Genomic DNA, 25,607 nt, shown 5'->3' with positions numbered 1-25,607 from the left:
TGTTCAAACCACTGAGCTATCCCTCCCCCCAAGTAACTTTGGTTTCCCACTTTCCTGTTCCCCTTTCTGAGGTTCCCTGTCCCCCGGCACAGGGACTGACTCCTGTCTGGATTCTCTCTCTTTCCCAGCAGGTGATGGGACAGTGAGTGAGAACGAGGAGGAGAATCCTCAGCAGGAAGGTCCTGAGCAGGTGGAACCACATGGGACGGTATCAGGACTATCGAACAGGAACATTTCCCAGAGATCTGGGAGGAGAGACACCTATGAGAGTCAGAGCAGGCCAGAGAGACAGCAGAGAAACCAGCCAAGGAAAATGAAAGGTAAATCCACTCCTGTTTGGGGAGATTTCACGGAATTCATTGATACCACAATTCAGCAGAGAATCAATATGGGAGCAAAACCTCACACGTGCCACATCTGTGGAAAAATATACAGGTCGAGCTCATCCTTTACTAAACATTGGAGACTCCACACAGGAGAGAAACGTTATAAATGTACCGACTGTGGGAAAAGCTTCATTCAGAGCTCGCACCTTATGCAACATCAGAGAATCCACACCAGCGAGAAACCCTACAATTGCAATGACTGTGGGAAAGGCTTCAGTGACAGCTCGCATCTTATTAAACACCAGAGAACCCACATGGGACAGAAGCCCTATAAATGCCCCGAATGCGGGAAAAGCTTCTGTGACAGCTCAACGCTCACTAAACACTGGAGAATCCACACAGGAGAGAAGCCCTACAAATGCCCCGATTGCAGGAAAAGCTTTGGTCGGAGCTCAGACCTCATTATCCACCAAAGAATCCACACGGGAGAGCGGCCCTATAAATGCAGTGACTGTGGGAAAAGCTTCACTGATCGATCAACCTTTATTAAACATCAGCGAATCCACACGGGAGAGAAACCATATAAGTGCCCCGAGTGTGGGAAAAGCTTCAGTGACAACTCAGCCTTTATTCGGCATCAGAGAATCCACACGTGAGAGAGCCTTGTGCCAATGAGGGCTAGGCAAAAGGAATAAAACCACTGCCATTTGCCACAGATCTCAGAAAGCCTGGCAAGGCTGGAGTGGCCCTCTCATGAGGCACACAACAGCCTTATTAAAGCAGACAACGAAATTATTTCCTGGAACAGAGCACAGCAAGAAGCTGAGATAAGTTTCCCATGCTGCAATGGGATTTGATTATTACTTCTCAAGAAGAACATAACATAAGAATGGCCATACTCATAGAATCATAGGATATCAGGGTTGGAAGGGACCTCAGGAGGTCATCTAGTCCAACCCCCTGCTCAAAGCAGGACCAATCCCCAACTAAATCATCCCAGCCAGGACTTTGTCAAGCATGACCTTGAAAACCTCAAAGGAAGGAGATTCCACCACCTCCCTAGGTAACCCATTCCAGTGCTTCACCACCCTCCTAGTGAAAAAGTTTTTCCTAACATCCAACCTAAACCTCCCCCACTGCAACTTGAGACCATTACTCCTTGTTCTGCCAAAGGTCCATCCAGCCCAGTATCCTGTCTATCGACAGTGGCCAATGCCAGGTGCCCCAGAGGGAGTGAACCTAACAGGTAATGATCAAGTGATCTCTCTCCTGCCATCCATTTCCACCCTCTGACAAACAGAGGCTAGGGACACCATTCCTTACCCATCCTGGCTAATAGCCATTGATGGACTTAAACTCCATGAATTTATCTAGTTCTCTTTTAAACCCTGTTATAGTCCTAGCCTTCACAACCTCCTCAGGCAAGGAGTTCCACAGGTTGATTGTGCGCTGTATGAAGAAGAACTTACTTTTATTTATTTTAAACCTGCTGCCCATTAATTTCATTTGGTGGCCCCTAGTTCTTATATTATGGGAACAATTCACTTATTCACTTTCTTCACACCACTCATGATTTTATATACCTCTATCATATCCCCCCTTAGTCTCCTCTTTTCCAAGCTGTAAGTCCTAGCCTCTTTAATCTCTCCTCATATGGGACCCATTCCAAACCCCTAATCATTTTAGTTGCCCTTTTCTGAACCTTTTCTAATGCCAGTATATCTTTTTTGAGATGAGGGGACCACATCTGTACCCAGTATTCAAGATGTGGGCATACCATAGATTTATATAAGGGCAATAAGATATTCTCTTTCTTATTCTCTATCCCTTTTTTAATGATTCCTAACATCCCATTTGCTTTTTTGACTGCCGCTGCACAGTGCGTGGACGTCTTCAGAGAACTATCCACGATGACTCCAAGATCTTTCTCCTGATTAGCTGTAGCTACATTAGCCCCCATCATATTGTATGTATAGTTGGGGTTATTTTTTCCAATGTGCATTACTTTACATTTATCCGCATTAAATTTCATTTGACATTTTGTTGCCCAATCACTTAGTTTTGTGAGATCTTTTTGAAGTTCTTCACAGTCTGCTTTGGTCTTAACTATCTTGAGCAGTTTAGTATCATCTGCAAACTTTGCCACCTCACTGTTTACCCCTTTCTCCAGATCATTTATGAATAAGTTGAATAGGATTGGTCCTAGGACTGACTCTTGGGGAACACCACTAGTTACCCCTCTCCATTCTGAAAATTTACCATTTATTTCTACCCTTTGTTCCTTGTCTTTTAACCAGTTCTCAATCCATGAAAGGATTTTCCCTCTTATCCCATGACAACTTAATTTACATAAGAGCCTTTGGAGAGGGACCTTGTCAAAGGCTTTCTGGAAATCTAAGTACACTATGTCCACTGGATCCCTCTTGTCCACATGTTTGTTGACCCCTTCAAAGAACTCTAATAGATTAGTAAGACATGATTTCCCTTTACAGAAACCATGTTGACTTTTGCCCAACAATTTATGTTCTTCTGTGTGTCTGACAATTTTATTCTTTACTACTGTTTCAACTAATTTGCCCGGTACTGACGTTAGACTTACCGGTCTGTAATTGCTGGGATCACCTCTAGAGCACTTTTTAAATATTGGCATTACATTAGCTATCTTCCAGTCATCCTAGAACATCTTCTCTTCCGGGCATACGCTCTGCTGCTGCTGTCCACCAACCTTCTTCATCTTAATTAGTTTTGATGTCTGATTTATTCCTGATAGTGTTTTCAATAATGAAATTAATTCGAGTGCTTAGAGGAGGCTGGGGGAGAGGAGGAGGAACGCTGTTTCTCACCCAATTTGTAATTCATAGAATCATAGAATATCAGGGTTGGAAGGGACCTCAGGAGGTCATCTAGTCCAACCCCCTGCTCAAAGCAGGACCAGCTTGATAACGGCTGCCAACTAGACATGGAGCCATTGATCACTACCCTTTGAGCCCGACAATCTAGCCAGCTTTCTATCCACCTTATAGTCCATTCATCCAGCCCATACTTCTTTAACTTGCTGGCAAGAATACTGTGGGAGACCTTGTCAAAAGCTTTGCTAAAGTCAAGGAATAACACGTCCACTGCTTTCCCCTCATACACAGAGACAGTTATCTCATCATAGAAGGCAATTAGATTAGTCAGGCATGACTTTCCCTTGGTGAATCCATGCTGACTGTTCCTGATCACTTTCCTCTCCTCGAAGTGCTTCAGAACTGATTCCTTGAGGACATGCTCCATGATTTTTCCAGGGACTGAGGTGAGGCTGATTGGCCTGTAGTTCCCAGGATCCTCCTTCTTCCCTTTTTTAAAAATGGGCACTACATTAGCCTTTTTCCAGTCATCCGGGACCTCCCCCGATCGCCATGAGTTTTCAAAGATAATGGCCAATGGCTGTGCAATCACATCCGCCAACTCCTTTAGCACTCTCAGATGCAGTGCATCCGGCCCCATGGACTTGTGCTCGTCCAGCTTTTCTAAATAGAGATTGGGCAAGCGGGGGGCCCACTACTTATGGATTCAGCATACTCTGATCCGGTTCCAATAGTGGACACGAAGGAAGCGTGGCCTCCTTCGTTAAGTGGGCTTTCCAATGGTAGTCCCTGTGCTTTTTTGTTCTAAGGGGAAGGAAGTGCAAATCCCTCACATGCCCTTCCCCTAGGTAGATCAAACAGCTTGTTTGCCTGTTCGTGACAGGGAACAGAGTCGTGCATGTGTTTAAAACCCAAGAAATGTTTCATAATAAATCCACAGGACTTACGCTAAAGTCTATAGCTAAACTATACTAATGCTGAGAACTAATTAAACTAACACCACTATAGAACTATTTACAGAATTAAGACTGTAAGGCTGGCTAACCATTAGCAAAGCTATAGGGAGCTCCGATTCTCTCCAAGAGCGGTGAGAAGGAACTGAGAGGGAGGTGGTGGACATGCGCCTTTTATGCCCCAGCTGGGCACGAGGGATGAGGGGCAGGTACCACCCAGTGTTACTGCTGGCAAAAGTCTCAGACTCAGCATTGGGTGCACGTGCACCTAAAGTGGAGTGTGTGCATGCATGGTTACTCGAAGGAGAAGGGATATTTCTCTCGCTCTCTCTTTCTTACCTTGCTTTTTTCCTCTGATCAGGAGTCAAGGATTGAGTATCCCAGATCATTCCTCCGGCTCCCTCCATGGTGATCTGGAGCCAGGCCTGAGCAGCTGCTGCTCCCCAGCGGGGTCTGTGTTGGGTAGAGACCTTCATTAAACCTCCTATGTGCTCAGCCCAGGGAGGACTTTCTGCAGTGGCTGGAACTGGCTCCTGGGGAAGGCATGGGCTCTACTGACACCAGCTCCTGAGTCAGTTGTTTGAGAGAGAACTCAGTGAAAATGCTGGAGGAGGGAAGGAAAGTGATTCCCCTGCACAAGTGGCCTCTCCTCACCCCCACGTGTCTGTGAGTTCCAGAGCTGCTGCTTTTACTGTACACTCACCCTGTATAGCCTCAGATCTCACAGCCCTGCAGAATTTGCTCACTTGATAACACAGTTCTCGTTCCTCTCACCAGCATATTAGCAACCAAGAAGGCACAACACCTTGCTCAGATCCAGCAGGCATCTGGTGGGGGAGCAAACCCCCGGGGGGGGGTTGCTCAGATACAGGGAAGAAGTGGGGAAGAAGGGGCACAGATGATTCAGAGGGTTTTCTCTCAGAGCGTGTGTGTGTGTTGGGGGTTTTATGAAGGGAAGGGTGAAAATTAACATGGAGATGGAGGAAAAGGAGGGAGGTGATGGGAGAGACAGCCTGAAGTGTGTGAGATTTAACCATTCCTGCACAGTCAGAGAAATCACTGAGTGCAGGTTTTATTCTTTGTTTAAAAGTCTAACCAATCTTCCCTATATCCAGATAAGCCATGGAGCACCCTCCAATTCTGCAATGACTGTTAAATCTATGCTACGGTAATATTAATAATAATGATGAATAATTAATAATCAACAGCAGCATTTAAGTACTGTCATGGATGCATTTGCCTTCTACAGAACATCAGGCCTTACAGGACTTGAATTCCCCAGCCAAAATGGGTGAGGTAATATTTTTTATTGGACCAGCTTCTCTTAGTGAGAAAGATGAGCTTTTGAACCACATGGAGAAAGCTTGTCTCTCTCTCACTGACAGAAGTTGGTCCAATAAAAGATATCACCTCCCCGACCTTGTCTCTCTAGTATCCTGGGACCGACATGGCTACTACTACACTACATCCCACAACGGTATTCCACAAACATTTCCACACACACTGGTTTGTTGTAACACCCGTTTCTCCTTGCACTGTTGGGGCCCACAGTGTTTTGGCTAATTTTAATCAAGGGTCCAGCTACATGCAGAGGGGGATCCTCAATATTCAACGCCGCTCGGGGAAGTGATGTTACTAAAGTGGGCCTAGAGAGGCACTTATGTCAGTGGGAGCCAGATTTAAGTGAAGACACTTTCGCACCTAGGTCAACGCCAGGCAGCTTACTTCGACCTAACCCTGTAGCGTAGGCCAGGCCTTATATTGGACTTGGAGATTTTGGGGGAAACGGAGGGTAGGAAGTGACCCAGGAGGGCAACAGCTCCGGGGCACTCCAGAATGCTTGACTTTGTGGTCTCTCGTAAGGCCCTGGGTCAAAGCCTGGTGGAGCAGGAGGGCTCCGGCTCAGCAACTACCCTCGTTGCAGAAGGGGCATAACCCTCTAGTAAGGAGAGTAAGGACATTGAAAACCCTTATGTAAGGATAAGCCACAAATAAGGTTAGAAAGTAGATGGAAGGCCCTTCCTGCTGGGATGCAAGAGACTGGAATCAGGGTATGCTAACTACTAAGCCATCTGAGGACTCTACTCCACAATCTAAAATCCCTTTTGGAAAAGATGCACAAAACCATTCACACATGAACAACACACACTGATCAGCCTGGTATATGAGTCTATATTCACTTAAAATCCAAACAAATATAAGTTACTTAAAGTATATCTTCTGCAGGAGGCACAAGTAAATTCATTCCTGTTCTAAAGATGTTAGCACTTCGTGCCACATTCCCCATTTTAGATATGGTTATGGCCATATCTCTAAAATCAGAGTGAACTAGGTAAGTATATGCTCTGTAACAAAAAAAACAGGGAAATGTACAGCTAAGCCACAGAACTGAATGAATAATGGATTTTTTGGTGAGGGTGATGAACTGAAAACTAAGAAAGAAAAAGATGGGTCAAATAAAGAACTCAGAAATGTTTCATTTTGAATCAACCAAAATATTTCAAATCAACTTAAAAAAATTTTGGTTTTTTTTTTAAACAACTTTTTTCTTAAGTTTTCCATTTTGATTCAGCTGTTTCAGGTGTCTTTCCAATTTGTATGTGTTTGGGTTTGTTTGTTTGTTTTTAATTGACCAAATTTTGTATCAAAACATCATTTTGAATAAAAAAATCAAAATGAAACATTCTGATTCTTTCAAAAACTTATTTTTCAACTGGAACCATTAGCCAACTTGAATTTGACAAATGGTGTCAGGTCCCGCAAAATGCAATTTTTCAACAAAAATGAAATGAATTGAAAAAAGTTTGCCCAACTCTACTAAAACATTGGCAAACAGCCTCCCAAAAGAAATATCAAATATTATGTTTACATTGCACAGAGTACATACATGCCCAGTGCCACAGCTCCATAATGTGACTACACAGAAATTACAGCCTTACTGCCCAACTTTCGTATCACTTTTCAAATGTACACTTCATTGCACTGAAAATTATCAAGCCAACACCCCAAATTCAAACACTTGCCATTTATTTTCTTTTTTAATAACCTTCATTTCGCTGATGGAGAATGACAGAAAGAAGGAAATATGTGATCCCTTGAACAGACCAAGAATGGGAGGAGAGGGCCCTGCATACACAGTGTAGGAAGAGGGGACATGTGCATCTTGCAACACAACACAATGCAGATCATAATCTGTTTTCCAAAGGACCGCATAGTCCACAGTTAAGCTTGGGAGAGGAGAATTCACTTAGTGGAAGTCTAAGGAGGAGAATTCACCTGAATGGAAGTCTGCCTTCCCATCCCTAATCCCCCATCCATAGAGACTGAGAGAAAGATGCTTGGACCAGATTCCATGCTCCCTCCAGTGAAGTGTCCCCACTTTTCCTCAGGACCTGAATTGATCTTCCCTACTTACTTGTTGGGAGGGCTGCGCAAAGGTTACAGAAAGTGGAGAAAGCTAGGCCCTGGGCCAACCACCTCTGGAGCCCCTGCTGGTAATATGGAAAGGGACTGGAGTTTCACTAATAAGATCTATGATAGCTGTCAAGGAAAAATTTGGAATGCTAGTGATGGTTGGGAGTTCAGAGACCTTGCAAATTCTCTACCACAGATGAGCAGAGCTCAGGGCTTCTGTGACAAAGTAGGAGTTTTCTGTGATATTTTTATGATGTCTGTGCATGCCTCAGTTTCCCTCTATGCTTTGCATTGCTATCCATTGGGTGCAAAAGGGCAGCTCAGAGGACAGGAGGTGAGCGTGTCACCTAGCTGTTGGGTGGAATGAATAGGTTGTTGAAGAACAGGTTGAAACTGACCCATATCACTGGAGGATCTAGAGAGACAATGAGAACTCCAAGGACTAGACAATTGATACCAATAGCATAGGAAAACTCCAGCAGGCATGAGTTCCAAAATCATCCACTGACTGTCCATACTAAAACCCAAATCACTTTCCAATCTTTCCCCTGTGGAGGCTGTCCCCCAGCTCCACAGATCTTACTGACAGAACATTTCTCCTACCCTCATTGGATTAAAATCTGCTAGGCACCAATGTGATGGTGGGGGGTGAGGGGAAACCCTCAAGAATAAAGTGTCCAGAGAGGTCGGGCAGTGTTATATCTTCAGTTTTCTATTAGGCAAAAGTCCCTTGATCTCATGATTTGATCTTTAGGATTTCCAAGCTGAAGCCTCTCTTCATTCTGCTGCCCCATAGAAATTCCACCTGGAAGTTGGTCTGGCTTCAGGATTCCGAGGTGCTTGCACCTGTTTGTGTCTCGTGCCCGACAAGGTTTCAAGAGGGGTGGTTTCCATTTTATGGGGAGCTGAATATAGTAGAACCTCATAGTTAGGAACCCCTCAGGAAGGGAGTTTGTTGGTAACTCTGAAATGTTTGGTTTCAGAGTAGCGGCCGTGTTAGTCTGTATCCATAAAAAGAAAAGGAGTACTTGTGGCACCTTAGAGACTAACAAATTTATTAGAGCATAAGCTTTCGTCAGCTACAGCTCACTTCATCGGATGCATCGGATGAAGTGAGCTGTAGCTCACAAAAGCTTATGCTCTAATAAATTTGTTAGTCTCTAAGGTGCCACAAGTACTCCTTTTCTTTTTTCTGAAATGTTTGTAACTCTGAAGAAAACGTTATGGCTGTTCTTTCCAAAGTTTACAACTGAACATTGGATTAATGCAGCTTTGAAACTTTACTATGCAGAAGAAAAATGCTGCTTACCCTTTATTTTTTTTTAATAGTTTACATTTAACACAGTACTGTCCTGTATTTAGAATCATACGCCTGGTCTACACTACAGGGTTAGGTTGAATTTAGCCACGTTAGGTCAATTTTAAAATGAATGCGTCCGCACAACCAACCCCGTTCCATCGACTTAAAGGGCTCTTAAAATCAACTTCTGTACTCCTTCCCGGCGAGGGGAGTAGCACTAAAATCGACCTTGCTGGGTCGAATTTGGGGTAGTGCGGACGCAAATCGATGGTATTGGCCTCCGGGAGCTATCCCAGAGTGCTCCATTGTGACAGCTCTGGACAGCACTTTGAACTCCGATGCACTAGTCAGGAGAGCGCGAGGGGGGAGGGCCCCTGCCTCATACTAAGAAAGCAGGACAAACAGCAAGTTATCTCAAGTGCCTATACACAAATGCAAGAAGCCTGGGAAACAAGCAGGGAGAACTGGAAGTCCTGGCACAGTCAAGGAATTATGATGTGATTGGAATAACAGAGACTTGGTGGGATAACTCACATGACTGGAGTACTGTCATGGATGGATATAAACTGTTCAGGAAGGACAGGCAGGGCAGAAAAGGTGGGAGAGTTGCACTGTATGTAAGAGAGCAGTATGACTGCTCAGAGCTCCAGTATGAAACTGCAGAAAAACCTGAGAGTCTCTGGATTAAGTTTAGAAGTGTGAGCACCAAGGGTGATGTCGTGGTGGGAGTCTGCTATAGATCACCGGACCAGGGGGATGAGGTGGATGAGGCTTTCTTCTGGCAACTAACAGAAGTTACTAGATCGCAGGCCCTGGTTCTCATGGGAGACTTCAATCACTCTGATATCTGCTGGGAGAGCAATACAGCGGTGCACAGACAATACAGGAAGTTTTTGGAAAATGTAGGGGACAATTTCCTGGTGCAAGTGCTGGAGGAACCAACTAGGGGCAGAGCTCTTCTTGACCTGCTGCTCAGAAACCGGGAAGAATTAGTAGGGGAAGCAAATGTGGATGGGAACCTGGGAGGCAGTGACCATGAGATGGTCGAGTTCAGGATCCTGACACAAGGAAGAAAGGAAAGCAGCAGAATACAGACCCTGGACTTCAGAAAAGCAGACTTTGACAACCTCAGGGAACTGATGGGAAGGATCCCCTGGGAGAATAACATGACGGGGAAAGGAGTCCCGGAGAGCTGGCTGTATTTTAAAGAATCCTTATTGAGGTTGCAGGGACAAACCATCCCGATGTGTAGAAAGAATAGTAAATATGGCAGGCGACCAGCTTAGCTTAACAGTGAAATCCTTGCTGATCTTAAACACAAAAAAGAAGCTTACAAGAAGTGGAAGATCGGACAAATGACCAGGGAAGAGTATAAAAATATTGCTCGGGCATGCAGGAGTGAAATCAGGAAGGCCACACCTGGAGTTGCAGCTAGCAAGAGATGTTAAGAGTAGCAAGAAGGGTTTCTTCAGGTATGTTGGCAACAAGAAGAAAGTCAAGGAAAGTGTGGGCCCCTTACTGAATGAGGGAGGCAACCTAGTGACAGAGGATATGGAAAAAGCTAATGTACTCAATGCTTTTTTTGCCTCTGTTTTCACGAACAAGGTCAGCTCCCAGACTACTGCACTAGGCAGCACAGCATGGGGAGGAGGTGACCAGCCCTCTGTGGAGAAAGAAAAAGCTGGACAAGCACAAGTCCATGGGGCCAGATGCGCTGCATCTGAGAGTGCTAAAGGAGTTGGCGGATGTGATTGCAGAGCCATTGGCCATTATCTTTGAAAACTCATGGCGATCGGGGGAGGTCCCGGATGACTGGAAAAAGGCTAATGTAGAGCCCATCTTTAAAAAAGGGAAGAAGGAGGATCCGGGTAGCTACAGGCCAGTCAACCTCACCTCAGTCCCCGGAAAAATCATGGAGCAGGTCCTCAAGAAATCAATTCTGAAGCACTTCGAGGAGAGGAAAATGATCAGGAACAGTCAGCATGGATTCACCAAGGGAAAGTCATGCCTGACTAATCTAATTGCCTTCTATGATGAGATAACTGTCTCTGTGTATGAGGGGAAAGCAGTGGACGTGTTGTTCCTTGACTTTAGCACAGCTTTTGACAAGGTCTCCCACAGTATTCTTGCCAGCAAGTTAAAGAAGTATGGGCTGGATGAATGGACTATAAGGTGGGTAGAAAGCTGGCTAGATTGTCAGGCTCAACGAGTGGCAATCAATGGCTCCATGTCTAGTTGGCAGCCGGTATCAAGTGGAGTGCCCCAAGGGTCGGTCCTCGGGCCGGTTTTGTTCAATATCTTCATTAATGATCTGGAGGATGGTGTGGATTGAACCCTCAGCAAGTTTGCAGATGACACTAAACTGGGAGGAGAGGTAGATACGCTGGAGGGTAGGGATAGGATACAGAGGGACCTGGACAAATTAGAGGATTGGGCCAAAAGAAATCTGATGAGGTTCAACAAGGACAAGTGCAGAGTCCTGCACTTAGGACAGAAGAATCCCATGCACTACTACAGACTAGGGACCGAATGGCTAGGCAGCACTTCTGCAGAAAAGGACCTAGGGGTGACAGTGGACGAGAAGCTGGAAATGAGTCAACAGTGTGCCCTTGTTGCCAAGAAGGCCAATGGCATTTTGGGCTGTATAAGTAGGGGCATTGCCAGCAGATCAAGGGACGTGATCATTCCCCTCTATTTGACATTGGTGAGGCCTCATCTGGAGCACTCTGTCCAGTTTTGGGTGCCACACTACAAGAAGAATGAGGAAAAATTGGAAAGAGTCCAGCGGAGGGCAACAAAAATGATTAGAGGACTGGAACACATGACTTATGAGGAGAGGCTGAGGGAACTGAGATTGTTTAGTTTGCGGAAGAGAAGAATGAGGGGGGATTTGATAGCTGCTTTCAACTACCTGAAAGGGGGTTCCAAAGAGGATGGCTCTAGACTGTTCTCAGTGGTAGCAGATGACAGAACGAGGAGTAATGGTCTCAAGTTGCAGTGGGGGAGGTTTAGGTTGGATATTAGGAAAAACTTTTTCACTAGGAGGGTGGTGAAACACTGAAATGCGTTACCTCGCGAGGTGGTGGAATCGCCTTCCTTAGAAGTTTTTAAGGTCAGGCTTGACAAAGCCCTGGCTGGGATGATTTAGTTGGGGATTGGTCCTGCTTTGAGCAGGGGGTTGGACTAGATGACCTCCTGAGGTCCCTTCCAACCCTGATATTCTATGATTCTATGATGTCCCAATTGCCACAGCCCATGCTTTCAGGAACGTCTGTGTCCATGTCCTCATTAAAATCGTCCTCGTGCTGGCGTCTCTTAGCCCAGTTTTGCATATACTGCAAGATAATGCACAAGGTGTTTACAATGCTCACAACAGCAGTGGTGAGCTGAGCGGGCTCCATACTTGCCGTGGTATGGCGTCTGCAGGAGAGCAGAAGAGCAGAGTTGCAGTGGAAGCGGTGGATGACAACGGATACCACGAGAATAGATATTTATAAAGAACGACGAGAGGACCTGCGAGGTGGCTTCATGGCACCAGGAGAACAGAGTTCCAGCGGAAACGGTGGATGATGACGGATGCCACGAGAATAGATATTTATAAAGAACGACGAGAGGACCTGCGAGGTGGATTCATGGCACCAGGAGAGCAGGAGAGCAGAGTTGCAGTGGAAGCGGTGAATGATGACGGTTAGCAGTCGTACTGCACTGTCTGCTGACAGCAGCACCCAGGACACAACAGCAGCGGTCACAGTGAGCTGAGCTGAGCGGGCTCCATGCTTGCCATGGTATGGCGTCTGCACGGGAAAAAGGCGCGAAACAATTGTCTGCCATTGCTTTCACGGAGGGAGGGGCGACTGACGACATGTACCCAAAACCACCAGTGACAATGTTTTTGCCCCATCAGGCATTGGGAGCTTAACCCAGAATTCCAATGGGTGGTGGAGACTGCGGGAACTGTGAGATAGCTACCCACAGTGCACTGCTCCATAAGTTGATGCTAGCCATGGTAGTGAGGACGCACTCCACCGACTTAATGCGCTTAGTGTGGACATACGCAATTGACTGTATAAAATCGATTTCTAAAAATCAACTTCTATAAAATCGACTTAATTTCGTAGTGTAGACATACCCATAATAGAATCATAGAATATCAGGGTTAGAAGGGACTTCAGAAGGTCATCTAGTCCAACACCTTGCTCAAAGCAGGACCAATCCCAACTAAATCATCCCAGCCAGGGCTTTGTCAAGCCTGACCTTAAAAACCTAAGGAAGGAGATTCCATCACTTCTCTAAGTAACCCATTCCAGTGCTTCACCACCCTCCTAGTGAAAAAGTTTTTCCTAATATCCAACCTAAACCTCCCCCACTGCCATTTGAGACCATTACTTCTTGTTCTGTCATCTGCTACCACTGAGAACAGTCTAGATCTATCCTCTTTGGAACCCCCTTTCAGGTAGTTGAAAGCAGCTTTCAAATCACCCCTTATTCTTCTCTTCTGCATACTAAATAATCCCAGTTCCCTCAGCCTCTTCTCATAAGTCATGTGCTTCAGCCCCCTAATCATTTTTGTTGCCCTCCCCTGGACTCTTCCCAATTTTTCCACATCCAAAACTGGACGCAGCACTCCAGATGAGGCCTCACCAATGCCGAATAGAGGGGAATGATCACGTCCCTCGATCTGCTGGCAATGCTCCTACTTATACAGCCCAAAATGCCGTTCTTTGCAACAAGCAGTACCGGATTTACCATGGCGCCGGGCCCACGGTCCAAAGGGGCCCTGGTCCACTCTTCTCCCCCCCTCCCGCCCCCACTGCTCTCTCTTGCGGAGGCAGAAGCTTGGTGCTGCCGGCTCCTGGAGCTCCTGCTGCAGCAGGGCAGGCTCTGCTGGCAGCCAAGCTTCTCCCCCACCTCTTCCCCGGAGGGTGCTACGTTCCCTCCCCTCCCTCCTCTCTGCCGCCAATCAGCTGTTTGCCGGCAGGAGGGAGGAGGAAGAGCGGAGCTCCGGGGGGGGGGGGGGGGGGAGGAGAAGAGGCAGGGGTGGGACCTTGGGGAAGGGGCTGGAATCGGGGCATACTCCCTCCAGCCCCCTGCCGTGAGCACCCCCACAACCCTAGCCCTCTGCCCACCCTGCACCCTGCATCCCCCTCACAACTCCCCAGCCCTGACTCCTGCACCCCCCTCACACACCACCAGCCCCCTGTCCTGCCCCTGCACCCCCTCATACGTCCCCAGCCCCCTGCCCTGACTCTTTCACCCCACACACATACCCAGCCCCCCCACACCCCATGCCCTGACTCCTGCACCCCCCCCACATCCTCACCCCCACCCTGAGCACCTGCTTTGAGCAGGGGGTTGGACTAGATGACCTCCTGAGGTCCCTTCCAACCCTGATATTCTATGATTCTATGATTCTAAATGGGAGCTCCTGCACCACCACCCCCACCATTCCCACCTGCACCCCTCATACCAAACAGGAGCTGCCCCAGGTAAGCGCTCCACACCCCAACCTCCTGCCCCAACCCTGAGCCCCCTCCCTCATCCTAGCTCCTGGCCAGACCCCACACTCCAACTTTTTTTACAATACTTGGAGAGATCATTAAGTGTCCATCGAGACCCTCCGTGATTTTCAAGTGGTCTGTGGAAAAATAAGTTAGACTACAAGAACAATCAAGGTACCTCACTTTATTGTCATTTACTTGCTATTATTTATAGGAGGAGGATGAAGAAAAAAAGAATGAAAAACTGGGGTGGGGGAGATCAGAGAGAATGTTCTTTTTCTTGGCTGGGTCCCAAGGAGGGGCCCCAAAAATGAAGCTGAGCACAGGGCCGCACTGATTCTAAATCCACCACTGGCTGTCATGTCACCTGTGCTGGGGATACTGTGTCAGCTGATCCCCACAGTCTCCAACCTACCTGGGCAGTACAGCAGACAGGGCCCTGCCCACTAGCTCCTCTCCACTCCCTAGCCCACCCACTGCTTCCTTCCCCCACCCCCCATTAAGGCTTAGCCCTCCCACTTTTAGTCCTGGTCTACACTAGGACTTTAGGTCGAATTTAGCAGCGTTAAATCGATGTAAACCTGCACCCGTCCACACGATGAAGCCCTTTATTTCGACTTAAAGGGCTCTTAAAATCAATTTCCTTACTCCACCCCTGACAAGTGGATTAGCGCTTAAATCGGCCTTGCCGGGTCGAATTTGGGGTACTGTGGACACAGTTCGACAGTATTGGCCTCCAGGAGCTATCCCAGAGTGCTCCATTTTGACCGCTCTGGACAGCACTCTCAACTCAGATGCACTGGCCAGGTAGACAGGAAAAGAACCGCGAACTTTTGAATCTCATTTCCTGTTTGGCCAGCGTGGCAAGCTGCAGGTGACCATGCAGAGCTCATCAGCAGAGGTGACCATGATGGAGTCCCAGAATCGCAAAAGAGTTCCAGCATTGACTGAACGGGAGGTACGGGATCTGATTGCTGTATGGGGAGAGGAATCCATGCTATCAGAACTCCGTTCCAGTTTTCGAAATGCCAAAACCTTTGACAAAATCTCGCAGGGTATGAAGGACAGAGGCCGTAACAGGGACCCGAAGCAGTGCCGCATGAAACTTAAGGAGCTGAGGCAACCTACTAGAAAACCAGAGAGGCGAATGGCCGCTCCGGGTCAGAGCCCCAAACACGCCGCTTCTACGATGAGCTGCATGCCATTTTAGGGGTTCAGCCACCACTACCCCAGCCGTGTTGTTTGACTCCTTCAATGGAGATGGAGGCAACACGGAAGCAGGTTTTGGGGATGAAGAACATGATGATGATGATGAGGTTGTAGATAGCTCACAGCAAACAAGCGGGGAAACCGCTTTTCCAGACAGCCAGGAACTGTTTCTCACCCTGGACCTGGAGCCAGTACCCCCCGAACCCACCCAAGGCTGCTTCCTGGACCCGGCAGGCGGAGAAGGGACCTCCGGTGAGTGTACCTTTTAAAATACTATACATGGTTTAAAAGCAAGCATGTGAAAGGATTACTTTGCCCTGGCATTCGCGGCTCTCCTGGATGTACTCCCAAAGCCTTTGCAAAAGGTTTCTGGGGAGGGCAGCCTTATTGCGTCCTTCATGGTAGGACACTTTACCACTCCAGGCCAGTAACACGTACTCGGGAATCATTGTACAACAAAGCATTGCAGTGTATGTTTGCTGGCGTTCAAACAACATCCGTTCTTTATCTCTCTGTGTTATCCTCAGGAGAGTGAGATATCATTCATGGTCACCTGGTTGAAATAGGGTGCTTTTCTTCAGGGGACACTCAGAGGAGCCTGTTCCTGCTGGGCTGTTTGCCTGTGGCTGAACAGAAATGTTCCCCGTTGTTAGCCATGGGGAGGGGGGAGGGTTGAGGGGGTAGCCACGCGGTGGGGGGAGGCAAAATGCGACCTTGTAACGAAAGCACATGTGCTATGTATGTAATGTTAAGAGCAAGGTTTACCCTGAAAGAGTGTAGCCACTGTTTTATAAAATGTGTCTTTTAAATACCGTTGTCCCTTTTTTTTTCTCCACCAGCTGCATGTGTTTCAATGATCACAGGATCTTCTCCTTCCCAGAGGCTAGTGAAGATTAGAAAGAAAAAAAAACGCACTCGTGATGAAATGTTCTCCGAGCTCATGCTGTCCTCCCACACTGACAGAGCACAGACGAATGCGTGGAGGCAAATAATGTCAGAGTGCAGGAAAGCACAAAATGACCGGGAAGAGAGGTGGCGGGCCGAAGAGAGTAAGTGGCGGGCTGAAGAGAGTAAGTGGTGGGCTGAAGACAAGGCTGAAGCTCAAATGTGGTGGCAGCGTGATGAGAGGAGGCAGGATTCAATGCTGAGGCTGCTGGAGGACCAACCCAGTATGCTCCAGTGTATGGTTGAGCTGCAGCAAAGGCAGCTGGAGCACAGACTGCCACTACAGCCCCTGTGTAACCAACCGCCCTCCTCCCCAAGTTCCATAGCCTCCACACCCAGATGCCCAAGAACGCGGTGGGGGGGCCACCGGCCAACCAGCCACTCCGCCACAGAGAATTGCCCCAAAAAAAGAAGGCTGGCATTCAATAAATTTTAAAGTTGTAAACTTTTAAAGTGCTGTGTGGCATTTTCCTTCCCTCCTCCACCACCCCTCCTGGGCTACCTTGGTAGTCATCCCCCTATTTGTGTGATGAATGAATAAAGAATGCACGAATGTGAAGCAACAATGACTTTATTGCCTCTGCAAGCAATGATCAAAGGGAGGAGGGGAGGGTGGTTAGCTTACAGGGAAGTAGAGTGAACCAAGGGGCGGGGGGTTTCATCAAGGAGAAACAAACAGAACTTTCACACCGTAGCCTGGCCAGCATGAAACTGGTTTTCAAAGCGTCTCTGATGCGTACCGTGCCTTCCTGTGCTCTTCTAACCGCCCTGGTGTCTGGCTGCGCGTAACCAGCAGCCAGGCGATTTGCCTCAACCTCCCACCCCGCCATAAACGTCTCCCCCTTACTCTCACAGATATTGTGGAACACACAGCAAGCAGTAATAACAGTGGGAATATTGGTTTCGCTGAGGTCTAAGCGAGTCAGTAAACTGCGCCAGCGCGCCTTTAAACGTCCAAATGCACATTCTACCACCATTCTGCATTTGCTCAGCCTGTAGTTGAACAGCTCCTGACTACTGTCCAGGCTGCCTGTGTACGGCTTCATGAGCCATGGCATTAAGGGGTAGGCTGGGTCCCCAAGGATACATATAGGCATTTCAACGTCCCCAACAGTTAATTTTCTGGTCTGGGAATAAAGTCCCTTCCTGCAGCTTTTGAAACAGACCAGAGTTCCTGAAGATGCGAGCGTCATGTACCTTTCCCGGCCATCCCACGTTGATGTTGGTGAAACGTCCCTTGTGATTCACCAGAGCTTGCAGCACTATTGAAAAGTACCCCTTGCGGTTTATGTACTCGCCGGCTTGGTGCTCCGGTGCCAAGATAGGGATATGGGTTCCGTCTATGGCCCCACCACAGTTAGGGAATCCCATTGCAGCAAAGCCATCCACTATGACCTGCACATTTCCCAGGGTCACTACCCTTGATATCAGCAGATCTTTGATTGCGTGGGCTACTTGCATCACAGCAGCCCCAACAGTAGATTTGCCCACTCCAAATTGATTCCCAACTGACCGGTAGCTGTCTGGCATTGCAAGCTTCCACAGGACTATCGCCACTCGCTTCTCAACTGTGAGGGCTGCTCTCATCTTGGTATTCATGTGCTTCAGGGCAGGGGAAAGCAAGTCACAAAGTTCCATGAAAATGCCCTTACGCATGCGCAAGTTTCGCAGCCACTGGGAATCATCCCAGACCTGCAACACTATGCGGTCCCACCAGTCTGTGCTTGTTTCCTGAACCCAGAATCGGCGTTCTACAGCATGAACCTGCCCCATTAGCACCATGATGCATGCATTGGCAGGGCCCATGCTTTCAGAGAAATCTGTGTCCATGTCCTGATCATTCACGTGACCGCGCTGACGTCGCCTCCTCGCCCAGTATCGCTCTGCCAGGTTCTGGTGCTGCATATACTGCTGGATAATGCGTGTGGTGTTTAATGTGCTCCTAATTGCCAAAGTGAGCTGAGCGGCCTCCATGCTTGCCTTGGTATGGCGTCCGCACAGAAAAAAGGCGCGGAACGATTGTCTGCCGTTGCTCTGATGGAGGGAGGGGCAACTGACAACATGGCTTACAGGCTTGGCTTCAGGGAGCTAAAATCAACAAAGGGGGTGGCTTTACATCAAGGAGTATTTCAGGCAGGACTTCACGGAGGGTTCCAATAAGAAATGGTGCACCTAAGTTATTGTTCTTATTGGAACAAGGAGGTTAGTCTGGCCTCTGATTGATACATGGCTAGATTTACCTCGCCTCACCTTCTCTCTGAGTGACTGCAGTGTGACCTAGAGGAATGAGTCCCCTAGACGGGGGAGGGGGGGAAGCAAATGAGTACAAAACAAATCTGGTCTATTTCTTGTTTTGATCCACTCCATCTATCTTTTACATCTTTGGCTGGCAGCAGACGGTGCAGAAGGACTGCATGCCATCCACATCTCATGGCTGCCCGGCAGAAGATGATGCAATAGGACTGCTAGCAATCCGTATTGCCTGCCTGCTCACCATAAGACGGTTCAATAGGACTGACTGCAGGACTAAAGAGAATGACCTGGTCAAGTCACTCCAAATTTAGTCCCTGCACCCACGTCTGCCCAGGCGCTCCTGGCTGACGTGGTCAGGAGCACCTCGGACATGACGATGACGGCTACCAGTCATACTGTACCGTCTGCTGCCACAAGGCAAGGGGTTGATGCTGCTGTGTAGCAATGCAGTACCACGTCTGCCAGCACCCAGGAGACATACGGTGATGGTTACCTGAGCGGGCTCCATGCTTGCCGTGGTATGGCATCTGCACAGGTAACTCAGGAAAAAAGGCGCGAAACGATTGTCTGCCCTTGCTTTCACGGAGGGAGGGAGGGAACGGGGGCCTGACGATATGTGCCCAGAACCACCCGCGACAATGTTTTAGCCCCATCAGAGTGTTCCATTGTGACTGCTCTGGATAGCACTCTCAACTCAGATGCACGATTGTTTGCCGTTGCTCTGACGCAGGGAGGGGCGACTGAGGACACGGCTTACAGGGTTGGCTTCAGGGAGCTAAAATCAACAAAGGGGGTGGCTTTACATCAAGGAGTATTTCAGGCAGGACTTCACGGAGGGTTCCAATAAGAAATGGTGCACCTAAGTTATTGTTCTTATTGGAACAAGGAGGTTAGTCTGGCCTCTGATTGATACATGGCTAGATTTACCTCGCTGCACCTTCTCTGTGAGTGACTACAGTGTGACCTAGAGGAATGAGTCCCCTAGACAGGGGAGGGGGGGAAGCAAATGAGTACAAAACAAATCTGGTTTATTTCTTGTTTTGATCCACTCCATCTATCTTTTACATCTTTGGCTGGCAGCAGACGGTGCAGAAGGACTGCATGCCATCCACATCTCATGGCTGCTCAGCAGAAGATGGTACAATACGACTGCTAGCCATCCACATCTCATGGCTGCTCAGCAGAAGATGGTACAATACGACTGCTAGCCATCCTCATCTCTTGCCTGCCCGGCAGAAGATGGTACAATACGACTGCTAGCAATCCATATCGCCTGCCTGCTCACCATAAGACGGTTCAATAGGACTGACTGCAGGACTAAAGAGAATGACCTGGTCAAGTCACTCCAAATTTAGTCCCTGCGCCCATGTCTGCCCAGGCGCTCCTGGCCAACGTGGCCAGGAGCACCTCGGACATGACGATGATGGTTACCAGTCATATTGCACTGTTTGCTGCCAGAAGGCAATGGGTTGCTGCTGCTGTGTAGCAATGCCGTACCGCATCTGCCAGCACCCAGGAGACATACAGTGACGGTTACCTGAGCAGGCTCCATGCTTGCCGTGGTATGGCATCTGCACAGGTAACTCAGGATAAAAGGCGCGAAACGATTGTCTGCCCTTGCTTTCACGGAGGGAGGGAGGGAAGGGGGGCCTGACGATATGTACCCAGAACCACCCGCGACAATGTTTTAGCCCCATCAGGCATTGGGATCTCAACCCAGAATTCCAATGGGCAGCGGAGACTGCGGAACTGTGGGTTAGCTACCCACAGTGCAACGCTCCGGAAGTCGACTGTAGCCTCGGTACTGTGGAAGCACTCCGCTGAGTTAATGCACTTAATGCACTTAGAGCATTTTCTGTGGGGACACACACACTCGAATATATAAAACCGATTTCTAAAAAACTGACTTCTATAAATTCGACCTAATTCCGTAGTGTAGACATACCCTTAAAGATGATTGCTTCCCCCCCCCACCCACCCCCCCCCGGCTTTTCTGGCAGCCCTGTTGCCTGGTATCCAGTTTTAGGCTGGAAACTCCAGTAGAAAATGGGACCTGAGTGTCCTGTTACCAGTGCTGACTGGAAACTAAAAGTCCGGTTATAGGAGTAACCACATTAGCCTCTGCTCCTCCCACTCCCATCACCCACCCCAGAAGGCTGGAAGAGAACCGGTCCTGCTGCTGCGGGAGGAGGGGCAGCTCAGTGCAGAGAGAGACGAAGAGAATGGGCTAGAACCAGGTAAGTACCCGCTCTATGTGGGCAGGGGTGGGGGGCAGGGACCCTGTTTACCCCCACCCCAGCCCTGCTGCGCTGGCAGTTTACCCCGGCCCCTCCCTTGCTCCAGGGACCAACCCTAGCTCCTGCCCCACTGTGCTTTTACCCCCAGCCCCTTTTACAATCATTCCCCGGGGGACCCACAAATATGTTTGGCCCACAAAAAGTTCATCCGGCCCTGGCAACAAGGGTACACTATTGACTCATATGCAGCTTCTCGTCCACTGTAACCCCTACGTCTTTTTCTGCAGAACTGCTGCCTCACCACTCGGCCCCCAGTCTGTAGTCTGTAGCGGTGCATGGGATTCTTCCGTCCTAAGTGCAGGACTCTGCACTTGTCCTTGTTGAACCTCATCAGATTTCTTTTGGCCCAATCCACTAATTTGTCTAGGTCCCTCTGTATCCTATCCCTACCTTCCAGTGTATCTACCACTCCTCCCAGTTTAGTGCAAACTTGCAGAGGGTGCAATTTGTTTGTTTGTTGCTGTTTGATTGCCTACTTCCAGTTCCAAATGAGGTGTGTGGTTACCAGTCAGTTCCTAGCTCTGGTGTTGGTAACTGTGAGGTTCTACTGTACAGTGGGGGAAAGGAGGGGCTCGCTCCTGCCACCAGAGGGCTCTGATTATTGCTAACAGAGGACGGGATGGTGCTCGCTTGCTCTCTCTCTCTCTGCTCAGCATATAAATGGCTGAGCTTCCTGGGTCATTCGCTGTGCACCGGCAGTACTGCTGCTCCCTAGCCGGGTCTGTGCAGGGGAGAGACCTGCATTAACACCCCTCTGCGCCTAGCAGGGTGGGGGGGACTTTCTGCGGTGGCTGGACCCAGCCCCGGCTCTGCCGACACCAGCCCCTGAGCCGGAGCCTGCAGGTGACGGGGGAGACCCGGGGGAAAGGGCTGGGGCCGGGCAGGGAAGTGACTCTGCAGTAAAGGGAGGCTCAGATCTCTTGTGGCTGAATCTGCAGGGCAGATCTGAGCGAACGGTAATGAAGCCCCTGCCTTTGCTTGGCCATCAGCTGCTGCCAGAGCTTTGCTCCAAGAGCTAAACGCAGAGAATTCGGGGGAGGAGGAAGAAGTTTCAGGGTGACTAGGAAAGGGTGGCAGTGGGAGGGTCCCCCCTTTTGTCTCTTTGGGGCAGGGCATGTGTAGTGTGAAAAACTGCTCTGTCTTAATTTGCTACTTAGGGTGCACTGAGCGTGCTCAGTAACATCTGCCTTCACCCTGCCCTTACTTGGCCTCAGATTCTGCGGACTACTTTTGACAGGGGTTGAAGAGGGGCAGATCGGAGGAGGAGGGCGGTCAGGGTCTGAGGAGGGGCCGGAAATTGACTGGTCAGGAGGGTCAAGCTGCTGGAGGCAGGGTTAGGATAGGTGCTGAAGGGCAAAAGCAGAGATGAGGTGGGGGGGGGGGGGGGGGAAGGAGACGGAGTTAAGCCCAGGGGTGAGGCGCTGCCAGAGGGTGACAGCGGATAAAACCCCGGCAGAGGCACAGGGGGTAACAGTTACCCTGGTGGACTGAGACACCAGTGCTTGCAAAAAATAGGGTGGGGGTGGGCGAGGGATTTTATTTCCCCTCCCACAGGACAGCACCTCTCCACATGGGCTTCCCAGGGCTGGGTTTGTAAAGGCGCAGGCATCCCACTGCCCAGCCACTGCAGCTCCTGATGTAACCTGCTGAGGTGCTGCAGGAGACTTGAGTCAGTGAAATATTTTACGTACACCCCTTCAGAAACAAAGAATCCCTTATCAGTGTATCTGACTGTATGGACTCTCATAGCAGTTCACCAATTTGTCTTATCTGCTGCTGGGAGGCATGTCGTGCTATTTATATTATATTTTAATAACAAATACTCAATGAAAATATGCATGTTAGTATTTGCTAGTAGTTTTAGCAATGACATCTGGGTTTCTAGTATTGCACTTGCTGTGTTTTTTTACTGTGATTTCTAATTTGGAATTTTTAATTCTAACTTTTTCTTCTGTACTAGAAGGGGAAAGGTGAGAGGTAGCAAATTAGGACAAGTTAGCAAATAAGAACAACCTTAAGTATCAGTAACTGCTACTGGTTACAATTCACTACCCATATTCCAGTAGCAGATTAGGGCAGATAGCAGTTTAATATCAGTAACTGCTAGTGATAGCAAATTGCATCAGTTGGCAGTTTTTTTACAATACCTTATGTATCAGTAACTGCTGCTGGTAGCAAATTAAGACAGATAGCAATTTTTAACACTACAAAGAGAAGTGTGTGTGTTATTTCTTCATTTAAAAATCTACCCTCGTTACTGCTCTCCCTTCCCCTGGAGATAATCCACAGAGATGATTTTATGTCCCCAAGGACAAGGACGTGTTTGTTCCATCAGACATGGTGGGTTTAAAAGGATTTAGCACAGGTCTACACTACTGCATAAGTCAATCTCACTAAACGTCGCTCAGCGATGTGAAAAAGACACCACCTGGCCGACGCAAGTTACAGCAACCTAAGCACTGTCTGAACCAGTGCTACGTCGGCAGATTGCTCACGGAGATGGAGTAATTATGCCAATGGGAGAGACTTTATAAAGCAGGTCAATGTTTTGGCCATTTATATATTGTCCTTTCCTTCTAATTTATTAATTGTCTTCCCTCCAGGACACTCCTTCTCCCCCCCTCCCCCCATGGTAGCTTTGTAAAATCTCTTCCCCTTAGCCCCCTTGACTGTGTAGATGGACAAGTCCCTCCTCCTCCTCCTCCTCCTCAACATATCCCATAATGCCTGACTTTGAATTTAAACTCATCCCCCTTCTGGGTGGGCTGGGAAACCATGTTGGTGGTGAATGTGTGGCAGAATTTGTCGCCAGCAGAGATGTGGGTAGTTAAATTCTCCCATTAGCAGAGTGGCCTGCAGCTCTGATTCCATGGAGAGCTGGCCCAGAGATTTGCATGTGTTAAAATGGCCTGCGTTAATAATCATGGAACACTTCTCGTAACGAATACTCCACAAATATCGATGTCCCGTTTTCTTTTCTTAGTGTGTCCAATTCCCAAACCTAACGTGATCTCGCAGATGGAACGAAGGGAAGAGTTGGAGGAGCTGGATCTCCGAGGCTCTGAGGAGAGGGAGATCCTGAAACACAGCTGCCCAGGTGTGGAACCAGATAAACTGTGTCAGAAAAGATTGGTGGGTAAAGTAAAATGCTGGGATTCCCACAAAGCCCCAGTTCTGCCTCCTCCCATCCCATTCAGGATCCTTTTGGCAGTTGTCACTCATGGCTTTCCAGAACACCTGGTGGTACCTCCCGCTCCCCTGAGTGTGTGGATGGTAAGTGGAGCTAGAATTGATCCCCAGTTCTCTGTCCTCTGGGGAAGGTTTGGGGAGTGATTGGAAGGAGGAGGAATTGTCTCATGATTTATTTTTATCTGCTCTGCAGTTAATTGGATTAGTTACTCCCTTTCCCCTTCCCCTTTCTGCATTCCCTTTCCCCCAGCACATGGAACGACTCCTGTCTGGATTCTCTCTGTCCCAGCAGGAGATTGGACAGTGAGCAAGAAGGAGAATTCACAGAAATGCAAGGCTGGAAGGAACTTCAAGAAATCCTCCAGTCCAGCCCCTCACGTTGAGGCAGGACAAGTAGACCTACACCGTCTCTGAAAGGTGTTTGTCTAACCTGTGCTTAAAAACCTCCAGTGATAGGGATTCCACTACCTCCCTTGGAAGCCTGCTCCTTATCATTAAAAACTTTCACCTAAAACCTAACCTTAATCTCCAGTGCTGCAGATTAAGCCAATGACTTGTCCTGCCTTCACTGGACATGGAGAACAATCATAGAATATTAGGGTTGGAAGAGACCTCAGGAGGTCATCCAGTCCAATCCCCTGCTCAAAGCAGGACCAACGCCCACTAAATCATCCCAGCCAGGGCTTTGTCAAGCCGAGCCTTAAAAACCTCTAAGGATGGAGATTCCACCACCTCCCTAGATAACCCATTCCAGTGCTTCACCACCCTCCTAGTGAAATAGTGTTTCCTGATATCCAACCTAGACCTCCCCCACTGCAACTTGAGACCATTGCTTCTTGTTCTGTCATCTGCCACCACTGAGAACAGCCTAGCTCCATCCTCTTTGGACCCCACCTTCAGATAGTTGAAGGCTGCTATCAAATCTCCCCTCATTCTTCTCTTTCGTAGACTAAATAACCTCAGCTCCCTCTGCCTCTCCTCATAAGTCATGTGCCCCAGCCCCTAATCATTTTTGTTGCCCTCCGCTGGACTCTTTCCAATTTGTCCACATCCCTTCTGTAGTGGGGGGACCAAAACTGGACGCAGTACTCCAGGTGTGACCTCACCAGTGCCGAATAGAGGGAAATAATCACTTCCTTGATCTGCTGGCAATGCTCCTACTAACACAGCCCAATATGCCATTGGCCTTCTTGGCAACGAGGGCACACTGTTGACTCCTATCTAGCTTCTCATCCACTGTAATCCCCAGGTCCTTTTCTGCAGAACTGCTGCCTAGTCACTTGGTCCCCAGCCTGTAGCGGTGCTTGGGATTCTTCCTTCCTAAGTGCAGGACCCTGTACTTGTCCTTGTTGAACCTCATCAGATTTCTTTTGG

At 48.5% G+C, this 25,607-nt stretch overlaps 1 protein-coding gene across 10 annotated transcripts in view; it reads left to right on the top strand.

The window, feature by feature from the left end:
• The window catches only part of LOC102946970 (zinc finger protein 501), an 86,863-nt gene that overhangs the window by 44,677 nt on the left and 16,579 nt on the right, over nt 1–25,607 (top strand). For 3 of the 10 annotated variants that reach the window (XM_043528785.1, XM_043528784.1, XM_043528783.1), the window contains 2 exons: nt 129–320; nt 24,028–24,141. In XM_043528785.1, coding sequence (XP_043384720.1) covers nt 129–320; nt 24,028–24,141 — 306 coding nt within the window. Of the gene's footprint in view, nt 1–128; nt 321–21,621; nt 21,888–21,981; nt 22,001–24,027; nt 24,318–24,525; nt 24,651–25,607 lie in introns of those variants that run through there. The other 7 variants (XM_043528789.1, XM_043528787.1, XM_027834987.3 and 4 more) reach the window with 7 other exon arrangements.

Source organism: Chelonia mydas, chromosome 14 (genome assembly GCF_015237465.2).
Source record: "Chelonia mydas isolate rCheMyd1 chromosome 14, rCheMyd1.pri.v2, whole genome shotgun sequence".
Taxonomy (NCBI): Eukaryota; Metazoa; Chordata; order Testudines; family Cheloniidae; genus Chelonia; species Chelonia mydas.
Note: the sequence above shows the minus strand (reverse complement) of the source record. Positions and strands in the feature narration are given on the sequence as shown.